The sequence below is a fragment of the Saccostrea cucullata genome, unplaced genomic scaffold (assembly GCF_032062105.1).
Source record: "Saccostrea cucullata isolate Sc308-1 unplaced genomic scaffold, CSIRO_AGI_Scuc_v1 ctg10336, whole genome shotgun sequence".
In the NCBI taxonomy this organism is placed as follows: Eukaryota; Metazoa; Mollusca; class Bivalvia; order Ostreida; family Ostreidae; genus Saccostrea; species Saccostrea cuccullata.
Genome location: NW_026923638.1, coordinates 1 through 21,783, shown reverse-complemented (window position 1 = coordinate 21,783; position 21,783 = coordinate 1). Strand labels below are relative to the sequence as shown.

The window sequence follows — 21,783 nt, the reverse complement described above, 5'->3', positions numbered from 1 at the left end:
ATCGGTGAGCAAAGTTTTGACGCTGTAAACAGAGATAAATGAAAACAGAGACATGCATGCCATACATGGTTGTGTAGATAAATTATCGTAGAAGACAATGGTAATAAACAGTTTGTTAGTGCATTTCCATTGAAAGTGTACACTAAAACGAGTGCGTTTCTGATGAGGGGGTATCGAGTGTAATTCGGAGTTAGATAACCTGTTTTATAATTATACTCATTTAATGCATGTATTTAATATATATAAATCAAACATGATACAAGGGTTAAAATGTATTTCCGAAACAAGTACATGTGCTCTCAGAATAGACCCGAGAAGATGCGATTGATGACACATAATGAAACGCTTCTAACACTTTCAGTGATGGTCATTCGAATCAAAATAAGCCTTCTTGGTTCATTATTTTTATAACTTCAGCATGTTCTATGAATATGTTACACTAAACTACCAATTTCAACAAAAGTTAGGCCTATAGCTAGATAATGTACTGAATTTTTCCCTTTCTCATCGTGACGTCATAATCAGATGTGCACAAGAAAGTCGCCCATATCATATAAATTGCGTACCCAGTTTTAATGACGTCAGCAAACCCGCGACCTACGTTAAATCATATCAAACTCTGAATTGAATCCCGGAAAAGGTACGGTGAAGCACAGTACCTTTTATTTTGCTGTCCCTTTGGTATACATGATATGGAGTCACTGGCACGACAGAGATGTCTGTAAACTTCCGTCTTTGTGACATTACCTAAATGCTTACATACAGGGCAAGGTATTTCAGAAATTCCCCAAATATCTTAATATCATATTTGATTTACATTATAAAGCAAGTAGTGTCTGTGATTAAAATACTACAGGAAAATTTCAAATGTTTGTCTCAATATTTGTATTGATTTCTTTTATGAGCATAATATGTGTTGTATTCATGCAGTAAATCATTGTTGTTGTTTTTTATGGGATGACACGTATAGTATACAAACTTTGATCACTAAAAAATTTTGGAAATTTTCATTGATAAAAATCCTCAAACTGTATGTAGCATGTATAGTTAAGAAAAAATAAAATTCTGCAATGATTTTATAAATATACATTTTGTGATAAGTGATTATTCCTAACCATATGATACCCACAATATTGTGCTTTACAGATGTTGAAAAGAATTAATTGCAATATCAGTTATTGACTGTTCATCTTATATAATACATGTACATGTTATGATGCAGATTTTCTCAAATTTGTGAAATAAATGTTTTGTTGCATTCTATAAGTATATTGTTTTCCTTTCAAAGATATATGAGGTTTTAAAATTGAAGTAAGTAATCTCATATCATTAGACAATATTCTGAATAATGCATTATAATGAAAAGTCATTTACATACAGTGACTTGTTGTATGACAAAATATGAAAAGTATGCATGGGTAAGAAAAGATACCTTCAAACAAAGTGAAAGTTTATCCTGACAGTGATGTCCATCAAAGGCTTGGCACCTGTAGAAGTCTCCTCAGCTGTAAATATGACAAAGCTGAACTTGGATTATATGAGGCTAAAAATATGTATGCTCTATATAGCAGTAAACCAATCAAATCAATCAATATGCAATTTTACACATTTAATACTGTATACAGGGAAATTTTTGCCCCCGTTTTATTTTCGCCCTTTTCTCGATTGGGCGGATTTAACATGGGGCAAATCAAAATTACACAGCATAATTTGTTAAACAGAACTATGACTGGGTGAATTTAAAATGGGAAAATTATTTGCAAGTGCAAAAGGGCAAAAATAACACGGGGCAAAAATAACCCTGTATACAGTACTATAAATGTAAATTAAACCCATTCTCACAGTACATAGAGGTAGCATCATTAAGCCCCGTTAAAGGTGCATAGACACAGTGGCAATCTTGTGTATTAAAGAAATATTTTAAAAAACTTAAATCCAAAAAAATAATTATTTTCAGAGTAGAAATGTTTGAATGCAAAATCCCTTTTGTCATTCCACGCTTAGTGTTGTGTACAGAGTTTAGCAAATTGAACATACCTGTGAAATGTATAATACACAGTTTTTGTAAACAGGGCACAAGCTCTGATATTGTTAAGTTTCATGATTCACCAGGTGTGTTCAATTGTTAAAGTCTGCTCAATACAACTGCACGGAGTGGACTCACAATATACTGTATGTTTTGCTTTCGTACATTTATATCACAATTTTCCGAATTATAGTTTTGTATTTTTCTTCAACACAAGATTGCCACTTTCCTACGTATTAAGAATAAAATCAAAATCTGTGAAAGTGCAAGGATGCATCCATCAAACCCGCCAAAAATTTGAAGTTTCAATTTTTTTTTAGATGAAATAAGATTTCTAATATATTTTCATGTGAAATGCCATTGCAATATATATAAGTTGTGATATTATACAGAAAATTTGAGAAAAATATTAACTTCAAATCTGTGTCTATGCATCTTTCATGCATGTGGGTAGCATAATTCTGTCTGTCTGTACACAATAAATTAAACTTTCTTTTAAAAATTTATATATGAATTAAACCAATCATTACATTTAAATCTTTATGAAAGTCAAAATTTTATAACTGATGAAATAATTGACTTTAGCATTATATTTTCATTGACTGGGAGATTGATTGTGAAATGTGCTGTAAGATAAAGATTCAGTGTCTGTTGTCCTCTATACATCATATAAGCAATTGCAAAAAAAAAAAAAAACAACAACAACAAACAAACAATTATTTATATTGTATAAATCAATCAATCAAATTTTAAATAAACAAATATTTTTTTTTAGAAGAAATCAGGAAAGAAATTTTAGAATTTTGGTAATATTGAAAATAGCATATTGGATACTTAGGGTAAATATTTAGGCATAAATAGTCTGATAAATAGATCTATAATAATAAATATTTTAAACTGTTTACGATAGTGTTAAAAGCGAAAGTAGACTTGTTCTCCAGTCATAGAGTTAATGAAATTACCATTTTCTAACCGAAATAGAAAGTCAGTATTGCTTTCTTTTAATTTTATCCCTTTTCCTGTGTAGCTCTTTAATCCGACTTGTATGTTAAAATCAGTTCATTAATCAATGTTAGCCCGTGAGACGTTATAGATCTACAGCTGTTATGTGTACGTGTCGTCTATAATGTAGGTCACTGTATTTATGTTGTTTACAGCATAGGGACGGGTGTGAACAATACATCTTTGCATACTCTATCCTAAAAATTGATATACATCTTCAATAAACGTTTGTACAGCAGTATATAACAAAAAACAACATTAAAAAACTTACCTTTCTGAACCATGGTTGATTCTTTAGCCCGCCATTAGGCCGTATAGAGTGCGTCCATAAGCTGTACTGTACTGTATTCGGACTATTCACTCATTTATCACGATAAAACTCGTTGAAATATTGATGAATGTTGTGTTTTTCTCATATCTTTACTAAATACACGTTTATTTCATTTCTTTCTATTTTTAATATTTTTTTAAATTTTTCCTTCTGAAAGAACGACAACTCCTTTCGTAAACTGGATCCCGGCCCCGTAACCTAGACGTTAATGGACGAGTTTACCATGTTAAATCCCCGTAGACTTTGAATTTGCCGCCGTGTGTTTACACTGGTTGACCTCGAGGGTTCGGATAAATGCAGGAAGTTTGGAAAAAAATCAATCTACCAATCGTATATAGGTTGAAGTCCAAGGTATTTATTTATTTTGAGATATTTTGCAAAAAGTAGTGACGTTCCGGTCGTGGGACAGACTATAATATAAATTTATAGGTCCGAATTCACAGAAATAACTAAAGAACTAATTTTATTTTTTTCAAGAAAATCAAACTTTCTCACTTTTTTTTCTATAGGTTTTGTTGTCGATGATGTAAATGTCGTTGTGTGGATGTAGACCTATACAGGATCTCACGATGTCAGGTCTCCGGTATCTCCTGAGCCACGTCACGTGATCTACACTGTCCTGTGATCTTCCTCTGTAATGTACAGCCTCCCCTTCTCTTCTTAGTTCCGTTAGAATTTTTTCTCGTTCATCTTTACTCTTCTTGATTTTATTTTCGGGTATATTTACTGAAGAAAAAATATATCGTTTATAATAAACATTTACACTGTACTATTATTATGTATACATAGGTAGAGATACATTCAAATTATAGATTTATTAAACACGATCAGTTACTTCTATTATAATATTTTAATCTAGTAGCATTTAATTGTAGTCGATGAAGCTACTACAAAGCAACTACAAAAAAAAGTGATTTGAATGTATAAATGTTTCTACTGATAACTTTTTAACTCTTTAAAATGTAATCCAATTATTTTAAAGCGGCACAGTGAGTCAAATTCATATCGTAATTTTAAGATATCTCTAGCATACAGAGAAAGACTTATGAAATTATGAGTATTTAGCGAATATATCGACAATTAAACTAAGAATTCGACTGCACAGTCTGAGTCCGGAAAAATAAAGGTTGTACCTACCGTTTCGTTGTTTCGGTTATGTCGAGGTTGAGCAGCTCTTATTTTAGCTCAAACTTGTAAACAACATCTCATCATAGATATTCGTGTCCTCCATGGTGACGTGAGGTCAGTATGTTCATCTGTATTTTGCACTTCAGGCGTATCAGTAAGTCATTACAGCCAAATTGACTTTAGTGACACACTTCTCTGCCGCTTTAGGTTCTTATTTTACTGACTTACATATTCCCATGATCTCAGGTCCACACTGGTCAGTATGTCATAACTACTGTAAAAGAATGGTATATGATTGGTTCTCTGTGATGCTCTGATCTCATACACACTGGTGTGTCTCGTACCAGAATGGTATACGACTGTCTTTTGATGCTATAGCATCTTGTCTATCTTGTGTCCTTCGATTTTGTCCTGATCTCCAGAGGTAATCACGTGACTTCAGTCTGTCCAGAATCTGCTGTGCTTCCTCACGTGTTACAGGATTTTGTTTACCGTACACGTCCTCTCGTATCTCATTAAGCAAGTTCAGCCACTCTGTGTCGGTGAAGTCAGGAGGACCGGAGTCAGAACACAGAAAACAGAATAACACAGACACGTCGTCATCAGTCAGTGAGGAGAACTCATCTACAACGTGTAGTGAACATATATTGAGAAACACTGTCATTAAATATGAAGCATATCATAGTTTAAAGGACCTCTATAATTTAGGTGATTTTTTTTATTCATTTTTCGCCATTTTTTTCTTTTCATCTAACTCAATTCAGCTTTTTTGACTAGTATGATAGTAATGTTTCAAAAAGTGAAATCGTCCTATATACTGTAAAATAAAATATGATTACCAGATTATTTGAGAAGTGTTTTAACAATCATATACATGTAACGACCAGCACCCATTCTTGATACTGTATAGAACTTGTTCAAGAATATTTTCCCTATTTGTATTCGAATATTTAGAATAACTGAAGGAAGATATGTGGAAAATTCAAATTCAAATATACAAAAAGTAAATAAAGGATACTTTTGTAAAATGAAAAAATTAAGATCGTATATTTGATACCTTCATTAACATGTATATCATCTCATCGCAAGTTTAGTTGCATTGTAAAACAAAAAGAGAACCAAGAAATAATATTGGTATTTTTGCCTTTTCCTTTATTCTCAAAATATTTCTTAAAGTCTTGTACATATTTAGGTTATATTAAGATAAATTCATGTCAAACCCACATGATTTACAGAAATATTATCCGAAATATAATAGGACAGGTCCAATTTATGATTAACATGTAGAGTCTCCTTTTATATGATTACATGTACAGGGAGGTGGGTATATTTGTACTATATTGACTTAATTATAAAAAGAGATTTCAATTATATTAAATATATACTGTATATAGATTTTGAACGAATATTTATTGGAACAAGCTCATTCAGAAAATTTGCGCCCCCCGCTTCTGGAAAAAAGAAGAGCATAACCAGTCCGGAGGTGGAGGGGATACGACTCCCTCCACCTAAATTTGTGGATTTATTAAATTTATACATGTATATTGTATCAATTTTTATATTAAAAAAATGCCAATATTGATATAAAGATTCAATTGCTTAATATCTATCATATATTTAAAAGGATTTTTTTTATATATTAGAATATTTATCACAGTGTAATGATGATTTTATGAGTTTATACAAGCAGACGTCATAATTTTTTTTTTATTTCACATGGTGATCACTTTCAATAAGAAAATAAAAAAAAACAATGTTAAAAAAAAGTAGGATCTTCCGAATTTTACCCGTTATCTCTCACATGTTATGCGAGCGTCACACTCCTTGTACCACATTTCCTGAGCTCTGTTATGCAAATTAGATGCAAAGATGGGGTCACATACAAGTAAATATTCACGTGTTGATATGGGACAAAATTTTTCACTAAGACTAAAATCTACAATTTTATTCACAATGAAATGGAAATATAAGGAAGCTTTATAAGAGTATGCTAAGGTATCATTATTCCTATGTTTTCCACTATTGTTGATGTCCCTTACTTAGGACAGTCTGCTTAAATATTCTTAAGTTAGACCATTAAATCTGTATAAGGACTGGCATCATGGGACCTCTTACTTAAGTTCACATCAGATATTCTTATATATAAGGGGACCTCTTCTGGTACATCCTCTAATCCCTGTTTTAAGACGATCGGCCAGCTTCTCCAAGACATATCTTAAGTGATTTAAAGAAGCCATGGGGCCAGGAAAACAACCAAGAATTATTTGTTTGCATAAATAAGTCAAATATTTGTTGCAATGTGCTACTGTTGCAAGCAATTTAAGTTGGAAGATGGGGTGGCAGCCGTACATTTTCAGTTGCTGGGGGCACTTTCAACTCTAAGACAAATTAGAACAAAAGAGGCCCATGGGCCACATGGCTCACATGAGTAACTACATTAATATTATTTTATAAAACTTTTTAAGATTTTCTCGTTGTGATACCTTTTTTGACCTGTCCTATCCCCCCCCCCCTTGGGATCATAATTTGGAGAATGTAAAATCTACACTACTCCAGGAATCTTCCTCATACGTTTCAGCTTTTCTGGTCCAGTGGTCTGAAACACCACAAAGAAGATTTTTCCATGATACCACCCTATTTTTTCTTATCTTCCTTATCTCCCCTTTGTTGAAGGACTAGACCCATCATTTTTACAATTTTACCCCCCCCCCCTTCCTTAGGATGCTGTGTACCAAATTTGGTTAAAATTAACCCTGTGGTTCTCGAGAAGATGTTGAAAATGTTTACAACGTTTATTCTCCATTTAAGAAAGCCTGACTTATCGCCCCTCAAAATCGGAACTCTTCAATACCAGCATAACTTCAGCGGACTACACATTTTGATAATCCAAGAAAATAATGATCAACTTACACGTTGCATTTAAATTCTTAACATAATTCTGAACATTAGCATTTAAAACTTCATTTAAATTAAATTCTAAAAGAAGGAAATGGTTTGCGAAAAAGATTTTCAATAATTGCGATTGTATAAAGGATATCTTAGCCCCTTCTAGAAAGCAATACGAAATAGCAAGGCACGTAGCATCGTCTTTATAAAAGGGGGGGCAGAGAAATAGTTTTTCTTACCCTGGAAAATTGACAAGCCAATAAAAAAATCTTTGACTAAAGTCGAAAAAAAACTCTTATTTCAACACCAATTTCCTTATATAACTTTCCCTAATATAACTTTACCGTCTGTATAAACTTGGGGGTGTCTTTCAATGAACGTTTTCAATAGTAAACAAGTTTGGCTTTCAAGAAAGCCTTAAATGTCATCTCTTTGTATTTAATAATGTCAAAGAAATAAACAGAAAGGGAAATATTTTAATGCAATGAATATATGGATTATTACACCTGAAGTTCCCAAATAACTTATTCAGCAAACTCCACAGTAAAGTACTCAGTTTCTTTGGCTGCAGTATATATATATATATGGAAAGCATGGACGTCTGCGAGAGATTTTGGTGAAATTTCATTCTAGCGGTCTTTGTGCTTCTGGGTGTTTACAATTTACTTAAATTCAAACACTTTCCTTAATGTATTTTCTTAACACAACATCACGTGTATATAAATTTGTTTTTCTTTGTTTGTGTTTAATAGGACATTCTAAAGTTGGAAAAACTTGTGTCTGATCCAATTGATTATATCAATAAAATACGTTTAAATGCAAAATTCAAATTCTTAAATATATACGGAATTGTCAACAATAATTATCTTTCTTTAAAAGCAGCTAATCATTAAAGTTTGACAGGAATTAATTTAATAAATCCAATTACAGACTAAAAAAATTACATTAAATTAGCGTTGACCACTCTTCATTCATTTTTTGCGAGAATCTAATTGTAAGCTTGTTCTTTGTGCGAGAACCAGTTTTCCCTTCGCGTCAACAAATCATATATAGAAATCACGTCATTGTCATCTCTTCTCTGTGTGGCTTACCAATTTACTAAGGCATAGTATTAGGATCAATATATATGCGACACACCGAAACTATAGATATTTATAAGCATCGTACTTCTTTTCTAAATTTTCCTTGGCTTTCATATAAGCCTAAACCGAAAGTAGATCACACACTCCTAAGCTAGTTCTTCTAAAAGAAAACCAGTTTACAGGCTACTTGGAACTCTGTAAAACATCGAGGACTCCCGAAAGATTAATGGAAGCTTACACTAGGACTTCACTTCCGGCATACAATCTTAATGTGTCATCTCCCGAGGGAGATGACGACAAGAAAGTTTTCAGAAAGCCACTATGAGTGAGCATTTGAAAAAAAAAATACGAATCAGTTAAGATAGTTAAGATTTCATTATATTCACACACAATAACACTTACAGTTTGTCAATTTATTTCTTTACGTTTTTACTTCGGTTACTCTCCGTGAATTTTCGTATCTGGAGAAACTGGTTTTTCATGCACGAGCGCTTTAGCATTCACTATAAATATATTTACCGGGGAATGTTCGATTAATGCGACGTTCGTTACAAAGAATCGCAGGTTGTTTTGTGTCTTTGGTTTTCCCTGCCCTCCCAGCCCTTGCATTGTTTATCGTGTAAAATTTATTACATGTAGTTTGATTTGTATGTTTTGAATAAAAATGCGATTTGTAACGAACGCAACAATCCTTGCCAGTATATTCTTTTTCTTGTTTTTCAATAAATTAGTCAAGAAAATATTTATTTGCGGAGGAGTGAAACGACGGAGAAAATAATATGACAGAGGCTTTACACCATGAACATGTTTACATCAAGACGTCCACGGAAGTGACTTTCTTATAGCGCATGCGTATTTAACACAGTAAAAGAGTTCCCTTCAAGGGAAATTACTCACCTTTTTGAAATGGGGCATAGACGTACGGATGGACATACAGAGAGCAGGTGATCAGAAAAACCCTCTTGAGCTTTCAGCTTATGTCAACTTAAAAGTCTTCAGACATTTTATTAAAGGTGCACATGAATAAAGTTACTGTAGCTTTGTTTTCTATAGTAATCTACATTAGTGGCAAATTATCGGTACCCCCCTCCCCCTTCCCTCTTTCTATGGTTATGTATGAATTTAAAGATTAAAACATTAAAAAAGATTAAGTGAGTTTAGCTATTTCGAAATTTATAACAATATATATCGGTAATTATCTTTGAAATAAAGTGTTGGGGGGGGGGGGGCTAGGAGGATATAGTGACAGCCTAGTACCTTTAAAATACATAAAATACAGGGCACATGTACTTAACGCAAACATTGATATATATTTTGACTGATTTCGATTTGAAATGACATTAATAATTTATCCCTGAAATATAAAGAAATCGTAGGTTTTCCTTGGTGCTTAGATTTCAGACTATGTTTTACTATCTACTAGTATATAGTTCCATATAAATTTAATTTTAAACCTTATGAGAAAATCGTATAAAATTCTCTAACCATACTTGGTAAACAATATTCATATTATCAATTATAATGTATGAGAAATATTGCTAATTTCAGAAAAAAATATCCTTAATACATGTATATTTCCACTTCTAATTGTTATGCCCCATGAATTTTCAGGGGTATATAATTTTTCTCGTGTTCGTCTGTCTGTCTGTCTGTCTGTCTGTCTATCTATCTAGCTGTCTCTCTGTCTGTCTGTCTGTCTAGCTGTTTGTCTGTTTCATTACAAAAAAATTAACCTTGCCCATTACTTTTGATTTAGTAGAGAAACGACTTTCATATTTGAAATTGGTATTCCTTGTGACAAGACCTTTCTTTTGGGTACCACCAAATTTGACCTTTGATCTTGACCTTGGAGTTTGAACCACTTTTACATGAAAATTTTAAACTTTTACTTTGGCCATATTTTTTGAACAGTAAATACCAGGACATTTATACTTCACATCTGTATTTTTTGTTGAAAGACCTTGGATACCAACAACCTTGACCCTTTGACCATGACCTTGTAGATTTCCTTACTTGTGAAAATCTTTAACTTTGGCTATAATTTTTGAACGGAAATGGATAGAGCTGTCATACTCCATATGTATAATCCTTGTGAGATGACCCTTTATTGGATACCAAGAACTTTCATCTTGATCTTTGCAGGGTATCCCATCGTTTGAAAAATTTACTGTATTGCAGAGTTTACATGAAACACTAAAATTTCGCGGTATTTTGGCTATAAAATTTGCAATTGAATCACTATTCATTTTAATAACAAAAAAAGAAAACAAAAAAAAAAACGTGAACACACTTTTATAAAAATCACTCATTCGTTACACAAATTGTAACGAATGACTTTTTGAAATAAACTTTGCTATGATTTTTTGTCCAGTTTTCTTGACCGAATTTCAGTATAGTAAAATATTTTTAGAGTCCTTAAAAATTTAAAACAATTTATTTATATCTATTAAATGATTTCGGAACGATGTTATCGTTGACTTAAGCGCCAACATAATTCTAGAGGCATGGCTTTATCATAATGTCTATAGAAAAAATATTATTTAATAATTAAAAATAGATTAAACTATTAATTGTTTTTAATACAATGGATTCCTAATGAAACTACCAATTAACCATTACATGGAAGTTTGAAAACTTAGAGGTCAAGGTCAAGACGGTGGTAAGTCGGGTTTTTTATTATATACCTAATGTGTATCACCCAATTTTACTGTTAAATTTACGCTATCACGTGACGTCGTGATCTGATTTTCCGGATCACCAACATGTTGCTTTCTGAATCCATATCACCACTCTCTGAAACTGATGACGTAGTACGCAGAAACATGACGTTATTTTTCTTGCGCGTTAAAAAGTCCCTTGTTATTATGCTTTGTTCTAAGGATAAATATTATACAATTGATTTCTGAAATTTCTTTTGCTATATTTTGCTAGTTATGAGGAGGTATATAAGAAATTTATCATTATAACAGTAACTTGATCCGAAGTAGCCGTATCACGTTTTGTTTGACAGGCGCGGATCATCAGATCAAACTCGACGCTTCGCGTCTCGTTAGATCTGATGATCCGCGCCTGTCAACTCGACGTGATACGACGCTTCGGATCAAGTTACTGTTATAATAATATATATAGATCGGTCCCGCAAAAACTGAAATTACTCGTTTTAAAGTTTTTTTTCGATCTGCAAAAAAGATACAATGATTACCATTATCATACACAACATTCTACATTTAGAATGTTAACTTTATACTGGTTATTTGTGATGATTTTAAGAAAGAAACTTTTTCGCTTTGTGTGACGCTGAACAAAACTCACTCGTATGTGTTACTAGAGCCCTATGTGTTCTGAGTGTATGTGTCAAAAATGTCGATGACAGATACTAAAACCTTGTCACTGAAAGCCATAGTGTGATCAATGGCACCCAAATGTGTGATGGTAGTGAAATCACTTCAAATGGCAGAAATACATTCATTATTGACCCAAATGAATTCTAAATTGACAAATATAGAGTCCAAAAATAACTGTTTAGAAGTTCGACTGACCGAAATTGAAAAGAAAATCTCAGTTATGGGAGAAATCCAAACAGCAGTAACCACAGTATCCTCCCATGTCAAAGTGATGGCAGAAGAAATGAATACAATCAAAAACGATCAAAAAGAGCTTGAATCTAACATGTGTTCTCTGGGTAACTTATTTGATTCAGTAAAAGACGCAGTGGGATCCAACTCGAAACAGATAAATGAAAACCGAAAGGAGTTGGTTGAAATCAGAGAGGGAAAAGGTTAGCTGCAGATCTGTAGCTCTCCGAAAAATTATATATTGATAGACCGGAGAGCTACAGAGCCACCCATTGAAAAATCTGTATATTTATTGCGCACAAAAAAATGCGCTCGGTTCTCCATTTATTTCTCCATGTTTTTAAAGCTGTAATCTCAAAATATTACTAACCGTGTGTTCCTAACATATTCTTTGACTCTTTCAACAACAAAACATTCCTCATAATTGTTGTTAATAGTCCTCATGGCCCTGATATTGCAATCATCGGACATTTCGCTTATTTATACTGCCATTTTGGTTTCAAAGATAATTCGGTCCAATATGCTTCACTCAGATGTCAACTACGAGAGAACTTGATAGAGGAGAGAGTAATTCTTTGAAATCTTCTATTTTTTGCAATTGAGGTAAGAATTTGGAAAATTAATCAAGAATCTAGCGCACTTTTTTGTGCGAAATAAATATACTGTTTTTTCAATGGGTGGCACTGTAGCTCTCCGGTATATAAATTTTTTTTTCGGAGAGCTACAGATCTGCAGCTAGGAAAAGGTCAGCAAGATCAGAAGACATTGAATGAGGCAAGTGACAACTTACGGGAGTCGATGATTGATCTCAAAGCTCGCTCCATGAGGGACAACTTGATGTTCAGTGGAATATGGGAAGAGAAAAACGAAGACACCGAAGCAGTGTTACAAGAATTTATTTACCGTAAATTCAAGCCTGGCTACGAAATTTCGTTTGAGAGAGTGCATAGGATGGGGAAGTGGAACGAATTTAACGAATTCCCCCGCAATATAGTTGCTAAGTTCTCTTTCTTTTAAAGACCGGGAGTTCATACGGACACGTGCACCACAAAAGTTAAGCGGCACTCGTATCTGGGTCAACGAGCAATACTACAGAGATCGAAGAAAAAAAGAAAGAAGTTATATCCCGTCATCCGACAAGCCAGGAGGGATCACAAAAAAGTCAAACTTGTTCGGGACACTTTATACATAGACGGTAAAGTTTACATTCCACCGCCTGATCAAGCTGATCGATTCGTGACCAATCAGGGAAAGCAAAACAGGTTTCAATAAGCACTGACCGACAGGCTACCAAAAGACCGCTCCAAACGTCAACTCCAGATCGCGACGGCTAGGGGCACAAGGAAGAGCAGTCTCCACGCCGACTAAAATTCCTGACATTAAATGTGTGCGGGCTCAGGCGTAAACTACAGTACCCTGAATTTTTAAATTTTATCTCGGAATATGACATCTTGTGTTTAACTTAAACAAGAACAGATAATACTGACGATATTAATATACTAGGGTATTATACTCACATGAAAAATAGATTTGATGTAGCAAAGGTTAAATCTGGCGGAATAGTTTAAGCCGTCAAAGTAGACTTTGTTAAATTTTTTACTGTACATAATACATGTTGTCCATATGTTTACTGGTTTTCACTTGCCAAAACTTTGTTTAATTTACCAAACGATATTTTATTTGGAGCTGTATATATACCCCCTGAAAACACAAAATATGCATCAAAAGATTGTTTTCTAGAAATAAAGAGAGAATTGTTTAATCTCTCACATGAGACTAATTATACCTGTTTACTTGGTGATTTTAATGCCCGTGTAGGTAAATTACAAGACTGTGTAAATATCGATGAATTTTTATATATGTTTACACTGCTTAAAAATTTTAACATCCACGATTTTTGTAACTTATATTCCTATGTTCATTGTCCAATAACATTTGAATTAGAAAGCCTAAAGGCAGAGACCCGCTCAACCGATCAACCGTGTAACGAAAACAATAAAAAGCAGTCTATATGGAATCCGGAAAAATCTGAACAATTTAAAGAAAATATTGATGTCGAGAAATTGAAAGAATTACATGCAGAAATTTTACAACTAAGAGAAAATCTTGATACTGTTCAAAATAACGATATCAATAACATTTCTAGCAAATTATGTAGTTTATTTCTATCTTCAGCAGAAGTTACATTAGATGTTAAAAGCAAACCAAAATTAAACAATAGCCAAAACGTAAATAGACCATGGTACAACGCGTCATGTAGGACTGCAAGAAGAAAATTTTGGCTAAACGCCTTCACAACAAACACAAAACCCCGGAAAACTCCGAAAATCTTAAGATCACAAGTAAAGAGTACAAGAAAACAATGGATAGATGTATTAAAGAACATACTTTATCTATAACCTCAAAATTAGAAAATCTACAGAAAAGTAATATGAAAGAATATTGGAGAATTTTAAATAACTCGAAGGCTAGATGTAAAACTGAAGTCGATATCAAATCAATGTACGATTTCTTGAAAAAAATTAATGAATCTAAAGATGATGAAGTTGATGATGATTATAATGTCAATCTCGATGATAATTCTCCTTTAAATTGTCAGTTCTCTGCAGAAGAAATTTTGCAAGCAGTTAACAAACTAAAAAATAATAAAGCTCCAGGATATGACCAAATCTGTAACGAATTCATAAGAACAACAATATCAAGTTTTTTGCCAATTTATGTTGATATTTTCAATGTGATTTTTGATACTGGTTATGTACCTGAGGAATGGCTCATTGGTATCGTTAAGCCAATATATAAAAACAAGGGTGATCCAACTCTTCCTGAAAACTATAGACCAATAACATTATTAAGCTGTTTAGGAAAAGTTTTTACCAGCATTTTATGTGAGCGTTTGAATACTTTTGCTGATGAATTCGAACTGATTACTGAAGCTCAAACTGGCTTTAGAAAAGGATATAGTACAATAGATAATATATTGATATTAGATTTTTTGTGTAAATTTGTTTTGTTTAGTAAGAAAAAACTTTATTGTGCATTTATTGATTTTAAGCAAGCCTTTGATACAGTATGGCGATCTGGTTTGTGGTCCAAAGTGTTAAAAAGTGGGATAGATGGTAAATGTCTAAGATTTATCAAAAATATGTATAGTGGTATAAAATCGATGATTTGTATTGACCAAAATACTTCAGAGTTTTTCAGGTGTAATCTTGGGGTAAGGCAGGGGGAAAATTTATCCCCATTTCTTTTTAACTTGTATATCAATGATTTAGAAAATTATCTACTGCAGAATAATATTGAAGGGATTAAGAGCTTAAGTGAAAAAATAGAAAATGAAATGCAGATTTTGTTTAAATTATTTATACTTTTCTATGCTAACGACACAGTTTTACTATCTGATAACTCAGATGATTTACAAAGAGCGTTGAATATTTTTTTCTGATTATTGTGACCACTGGAAACTTCAAGTAAATACAGACAAAACTAAGATAGTAATTTTTTCTAGGGGAAGGATCCCCTCAAAAATATTTTTGTACAGAGAAGCACCAATTGAAATTGTGAACGAATTTAAATACTTAGGTGTTATCATGTCCCGTAGTGGTTTCTTCAAAAGTGCCAAAACACACTTAACTAAACAAGCTTCAAAAGCAATGTATGGAGTTCTTAGAAAGATAAGGTATTTTAACTTGCCAGTAGATTGTCAAATAGATCTTTTTGACAGAGTTATAAGCCCGATTTTGTTGTACGGATGTGAAGTTTGGGGCTACGAAAACATAGATATTTTAGAAAATGTACACTTAAAATTTTTGAAATTTGTATTGATGTTAAGTCCAGTACCCCAAATTGTATGGTGTATGGGGAAACTGGGCGATATCCTTTAATAATACGTATAAAGGTACGAATGATTACTTACTGGGCTAAACTTTTGATGTCACATGAGAGTAAGCTGGCATACATAATGTATTGCTTTCTTTATAAACAATTCTCTGAAGGATCATTTATGCACCCATGGTTGAAATGTATAAGGGATATTTTGAATTCCTGTGGTCTGTCATATGTGTAGATGAATCAAAATTTCATTAGTATTACATGGTTAAAATCTATTGTGAAAAAAACGTTGTTAAATCAATTTTTACAAGACTGGCATATGAACATAGAAAATTCATCTAAATGTTTAAATTACAGGATTTTCAAAAACAATTTTGGACGAGAAATGTACTTAAGTAAACTCCCAAAAGATTTAAGAATTGTATTAACAAAATTTAGAACTTGTTACCACAAACTTCCAGTCGAATATGGTAGATGGACTAATACTGATAGATCTTTAAGATTATGTAATTTATGTAACAAAAATACTTTGGGGGTTGAATTTCACTATGTAATGGAATGTCCATATTTCTCGTCTTTACGGGTAAAACTTATTGATAAAAAGTATTGTTGTCATGTAAATACTTATAAATTTGAGAAAATTATGTCCATCACAAATGTTGATTCGCTGTTAAAACTGGCTTTGTTTTTTAAAAAAGATATTGGCCTGCTTCTAGTTACTATTTTCTTTAATTGACACTACTCTTCCTTACTTGACTTTGTATTTTGTATATATGTAAATACGTTCCTGTACCTCATATATATAAGTTTGGATTTTCTGATTATCACAAATCTTACTGTGTCGTTTTTTTTTATTGGTCGCACGCATAAATTTTGAATCGTGACTGTGGCGGAGAAAATTTTACCGTGTAGGGACCAATCCAGTTAAACAGCTTATGGAGAACCCTGTTTTGAGTTTGGTCTACTTTTGAAGAGCAAACATTGACCTTAACTTTTAAAGGGTTAAGACTAGTGCTTTCACACTTTAGATATTTACTCCTTGTGACAAGTCCTTTCATTTGATAACAAAAACCTTGAACCTTGACCTTGGAGTTTGACATACTTTATAAAAATGTATAACTTTGGTCATAACTTCTGAATGCTCAGGGCTAGGGCTTCCATACTCTTCATAAGTATTCAATCTAGCAAGACCTTTCATTAGATATTAATATCCTTGACCTTTTGGCCTTGACCTTTGAGATAGATTTTTGAGCTTATTGAAAAATCTTAACATTTGCAGCTAGGATAAGACTCCCTGTAAAACATTATCAACAAAATAACAATACTTTGCTTGCCCACAAACAGTAAGTTACACCCCCTCCCTCCAATGACAAATATTCTAGTGATATTCCACATTTAAAAAAGTCATTTCAGAGAGCAGCCCTTAAAAAATAAAATAATTAAATTATTTTCTTAAATATTCTTATCATTGTATTTTCAATGCAGCAATATGTACAAGATGTCTAATGAGAGTAAGGGAAGTGAGGGAACATGGAGAAGAACATGAAGCTGATATAACGTCTGTTTTGGGGCACAATGTACAGGTAAGTAAGGATAAAAATCTGAAGAATAAATTCAGTGCACAATTTGATAATATGTAAATAATGTGTAATGTATAAGTGAGGGAGCAATTTTGTTGTTTTTAAAACATGAAATTTCTTGCCATACACTCTAGTTTACTTTGCAATAAACTCTCTTCTCCCTCCATTTGTTGATGAGGGGAGGAAGGAGGGGGGGGGGGTGGTTGCACGACAGCATTGGTGTCATATATGTCTTAAAAGTCTGCAAGAAAAATATAAAAATTACTGAACAGATACTTCAAACTAAACAAAATTTTAAGCTGAGGGAAAAAAAAAATTCATAAATAATTACAAATATATATTAATAAAATGAATAATTCTGCAAATTTAAAACATATAATGTGTAACATTTTTGTTTGTTTTTTTTTTTTTGTAATAAATATTTTTACAATTCTTTATGAAGATGCATGATGCAGGTCAACAGGATAACTCAGCGACAGGGGATTTCCACACAAGTCAGACAACAATTAGTAGTTCCCAGGTTCGTAAAAAGTAAACGTACTTTTCATGCAGTTAGAGATACAGTTACTTTTAATGAAGTGCTATTTGGCATTAAGTGTGCCTTTTGATGATTTTAGTTCACCTGACCTAGAAGCACCTTTGATGAAAAAAATTCTTAAAGGGGAGATAATTAAAAATGAGTGAAAATATGATGGCTTCTTTTAAGATATCTTCTTATTACCCACTGGGCCAGGAAAGACGAAACTTATATATATGAAGGCTTTACAACTTTAGTGTATATAAATTCAAGTTTGTTTAAATCATGACCCCTGGGGTAGGGTGGGGTCACAATAGGAAATAAAAGTTTTTTTAAGGAACACATAGAAAAAAGATTAGGGTAGTGTAGATTTATTTTTGGTCAATTCGTGACCCCGAAGAGGGGGGGGGGTGCAATAGCTTATCAAATTTTACATAGAAATATATAGGGAAATTCTTTAAAATTCTTTTCAAGAATAGCAATGGCATGAATGATCATACTTACACATATATGTAAGCATCCTCAGGTAGTATAGACGACTTTCACATTTACAAAAGTTATTCCCCTTTGCGGGGTCAATCCAGGGTCAACCGGCGTAAGACGCTGTTTTCCCTCTATAACCTTACCAACTTTATGGGTCTGTATCCTAGAAATAAAATCTTTATGAATATATTTATTATTTTTTTCATGTTGCCTCATACTCTGGCAATACAGATACACATCGAAATTGACACCTACAACGTTTGATATTTAAAAATATTAACAGGTAACTTACAAAGGACAAAGTGGGAAAATGAGCGTTGCGCCCACACCGGGAAATAACTCTTAGGAATGTGAAATTTGTCTTAAGATTCAAATCATGACCCCAGGGGTAGGGTAGGGTCACAATGGCTGATCAAAGATTTAGTACTTTTACATAGAAATATATAGAAACATTTCCTTAAAAATCTTCTTTTCAAGAATAGCAAAGCCATGATTAGTCATATTTATATGGAAGCATCCTCATGTAGTGTAGATTCAAGTTTAATCACATCATGACGCCCTGGGGGTAGGGGCGGGGCCACAACATTGAATTCAAATTTTACATAGAAATATGTAGTAAGAATCTTAACAAATCTAATATTATCTTCTTGTCAAGAATAGTAAATCCTTGATTAGTAAAAATTCATATGGAAGAATTCTCAGGTAATGTTCAAGTTTGTTAAGTTAAGACTTCTAGGGGTGGGGCAGGGCCACAATGTAAGTTCAAATGTAAAGGTCAATGAAGCCACAGGTAGTCAAAGAAATATTCAAGCATCCTTAGTGTAGATTCATGTTTCTTCAAATTATACCCTCTCCTCCCCTTCAGGGTTGGTAAAATGGGACCACTTTTTGGGTTAAACTTTTCAATAATAAACTGTTTTCTGCTTTTTTTCAAGCTACTGTGCTCAGGTGGGCAATGTCGCCCATGGGCCTTTTGTATGGAAGCCTCGTCAGTTAACGTAGACTTTTGAGTTTTAATTCATGACTCCTTCCCCACCCTTCTGGGATAAATGGATGTGGGGTAAGGACGGGGACTATTTTTATTCATTTAAACTGTTCAAGAACTAATGTCAACTTTTCTCACACCAAAGTGCTCCAATGAACAATGCAGCCAATGGGTCACTTTTTCAAACAAATCTTTTAGTTCTAAAATTAATTGAAAATATTATAAACAACATGTATTGTATTTAAAATTAATTGTTATCTTTAGGGTACTACAGTAGAGGAAATTGAGATGAGTTCCCAAGGCTCCTATGTAGAGATTGATAACTTGGACAGATTGAACAGATTTCTCATAGATGTTGATTTAGAGCCATTTAGTTTTCCTCATTCACTTTGGCAAACTTACACAGCAAAAACAAAAAAGAAATATTTCAAAGGAATGCAGGTATCATTCATGGTGAATCAATTTGTTCACTAGCTCTTATACCGGTAATTCAGGCTTCTAACTGTAGGAGGCAGACAGATTACAAAGTTGTTATGAGCAAGGGTAATGTAACTGTATATATTTACATAATAATCATACTTAGCGTGTTCAGTATTTAGCAGAAAAAAATATTTCTACAAGTAAGAGAAAATTTATTCAAGGGCTTCCCCGAACATTGTTAAACATGTACTTATTTATGACTCAAAGGAAATCAAGTAAACATGACATGTATATTATCGATGAAAGTTGCATTTTGTAAAATTATGTAATTTAGCAGTGAAATATGTATATCTGTAGAATATGTTGGAGAGAGTAGCAGAAATTTTGTTTGGAGGTGATAAATACATTGTGATGAAGGAATTCCATCAAGAAGTAGGCAATCCAGATCACAATCCAGTTACCTACTTGCCAGCTGAAAGTGATATCACAGAAGCTCTAATAGAGTCCTATAAGAAAGCAAGTTCGTGGCAGATAAGACGACAGATTTTATCTGTTCTCTCAGTGTCCAAAAGCTACCAAGATATAAAAGTTCTTCTTCCTGGTACCACTGAGTACAGGTATCTATCTTTTGTAATCTTACCTCCCTCCTCCAAGTTTTTATGAAAAAAAATATGTATGATAGCCAATATTGTTATTTCAAATGGAGAAATTGACTTTTTTTAGTGGTCTTTCCTCTAGCTGTTAAATAATTTTTTTCCCAAGAAAAGGAAGATTTTAGCTCAACTGAGCTGATAGCTCAAGTGAGCTTTTTTAGCTTACCTGAGCCAAAGGCTCAAGTGAGCTTTTCTGGTCACATTTTGTCTGTCATCCATCGTTTAGCTGTCCGTTCGTCTGTAAACTTTTCACATTTTCAACTTCTTCTCAAGAACCACGGGGCCAATTTTAACAAAACTTGGTACAAAGCATCCTTGGGTAAAAGGGTATATAAATTGTTAAAATGAAGGGCCATGTCCCCTCAAAAGGGGAGATAATCAAGAAAAGCTTAAACTTATATACACTGTGGTGTAGAAGTTTCCTGGTGTAGCTTGAATGCCTTGCATGAATTCTAAGTAGTTTCTTTCTTATTTGTTTAAATCATGATTCTTGGGGTTTAGTAGGACCACAATAAATGTTAAAGGGGGAAAATGTGGTGAAGAATATAAGGGCCTGAGTTACTTAGGAAAGCATTGTGGCTCACCTGTCTCTTATTTACATTGAATGAACAATATTTTCACGATTTTCTTCAGATATTATGCTGCGAAGAAACATGCCAGCTTAGAGGGATGTTGCCTGCCACCTTCAGAAAAAGAAGATATTCGTCAGCGTATGGACCAAGCTAAATTAGACAACTTTCTTGAATTCATTACATCTTCTCATATTGTGAAAGATCTTCCTTTTGGAATTGTTAAGGCTTGAAAAAGGGTCGAGGCCTAATTTATAAAGGAAAAGTTTACTGTGACGTCACACAAAAATATGACTTTTATGTATTTCTCATAATACCTGAAAATGAAATAATTTGCAACTTTTAAACTGCATTAGCATAATAAACAACAATAGAACTTATCAATGCATCAAAAAAGTTGCTAGTTAAATCCCAAAAATCTGGTTATAAACAAATCTCTTATCTCGATGAACTTGTCAATCATGACGTCATTCTGGTAAAAATGACGTATTTCATGTGCCGTGAGTGGCATATTGAGGAATATTTTGACAATGAAAAATGCGTTTTATTACTAAACGGAATATTACAGGATTTAAATAGTCGAATGATACCAATGTATATCCTTTGTCTAGTGCGATTATTAATTAACTACAGAGAGAATGTATTTAATTAATTTTGTCGTGTTTTTATGTACAGATTACGTATATTTTACATGGAGATGCCTCATAAAATCGGACTT

At 33.0% G+C, this 21,783-nt stretch overlaps 1 protein-coding gene across 1 annotated transcript; it reads left to right on the top strand.

Moving 5' to 3' along the window:
* The first annotated feature begins 17,165 nt into the window (after positions 1-17,165).
* On the top strand, positions 17,166-21,250 carry LOC134264565 (uncharacterized). Its single transcript, XM_062746858.1, has 4 exons — positions 17,166-17,441; positions 17,881-17,958; positions 19,688-19,864; positions 20,201-21,250. Exons 1-4 carry the CDS (start codon positions 17,364-17,366, stop codon positions 20,504-20,506), a joined length of 639 nt encoding a protein of 212 aa, XP_062602842.1. The 5' UTR covers positions 17,166-17,363; the 3' UTR covers positions 20,507-21,250.
* Positions 21,251-21,783: the final 533 nt, after the last annotated feature.

Bases quoted from the DNA above. Each gene is read 5' to 3' on its own strand.
- LOC134264565 (XM_062746858.1), top strand. From the start codon at position 17,364: ATGAGAGTAAGGGAAGTGAGGGAACATGGAGAAGAACATGAAGCTGAT. The intron at 17,959-19,687 runs GTTCGTAAAAAG...TGTTATCTTTAG, and splicing joins CAACAATTAGTAGTTCCCAG to GGTACTACAGTAGAGGAAAT. The intron at 19,865-20,200 runs GTATCATTCATG...GTATATCTGTAG, and splicing joins AATATTTCAAAGGAATGCAG to AATATGTTGGAGAGAGTAGC.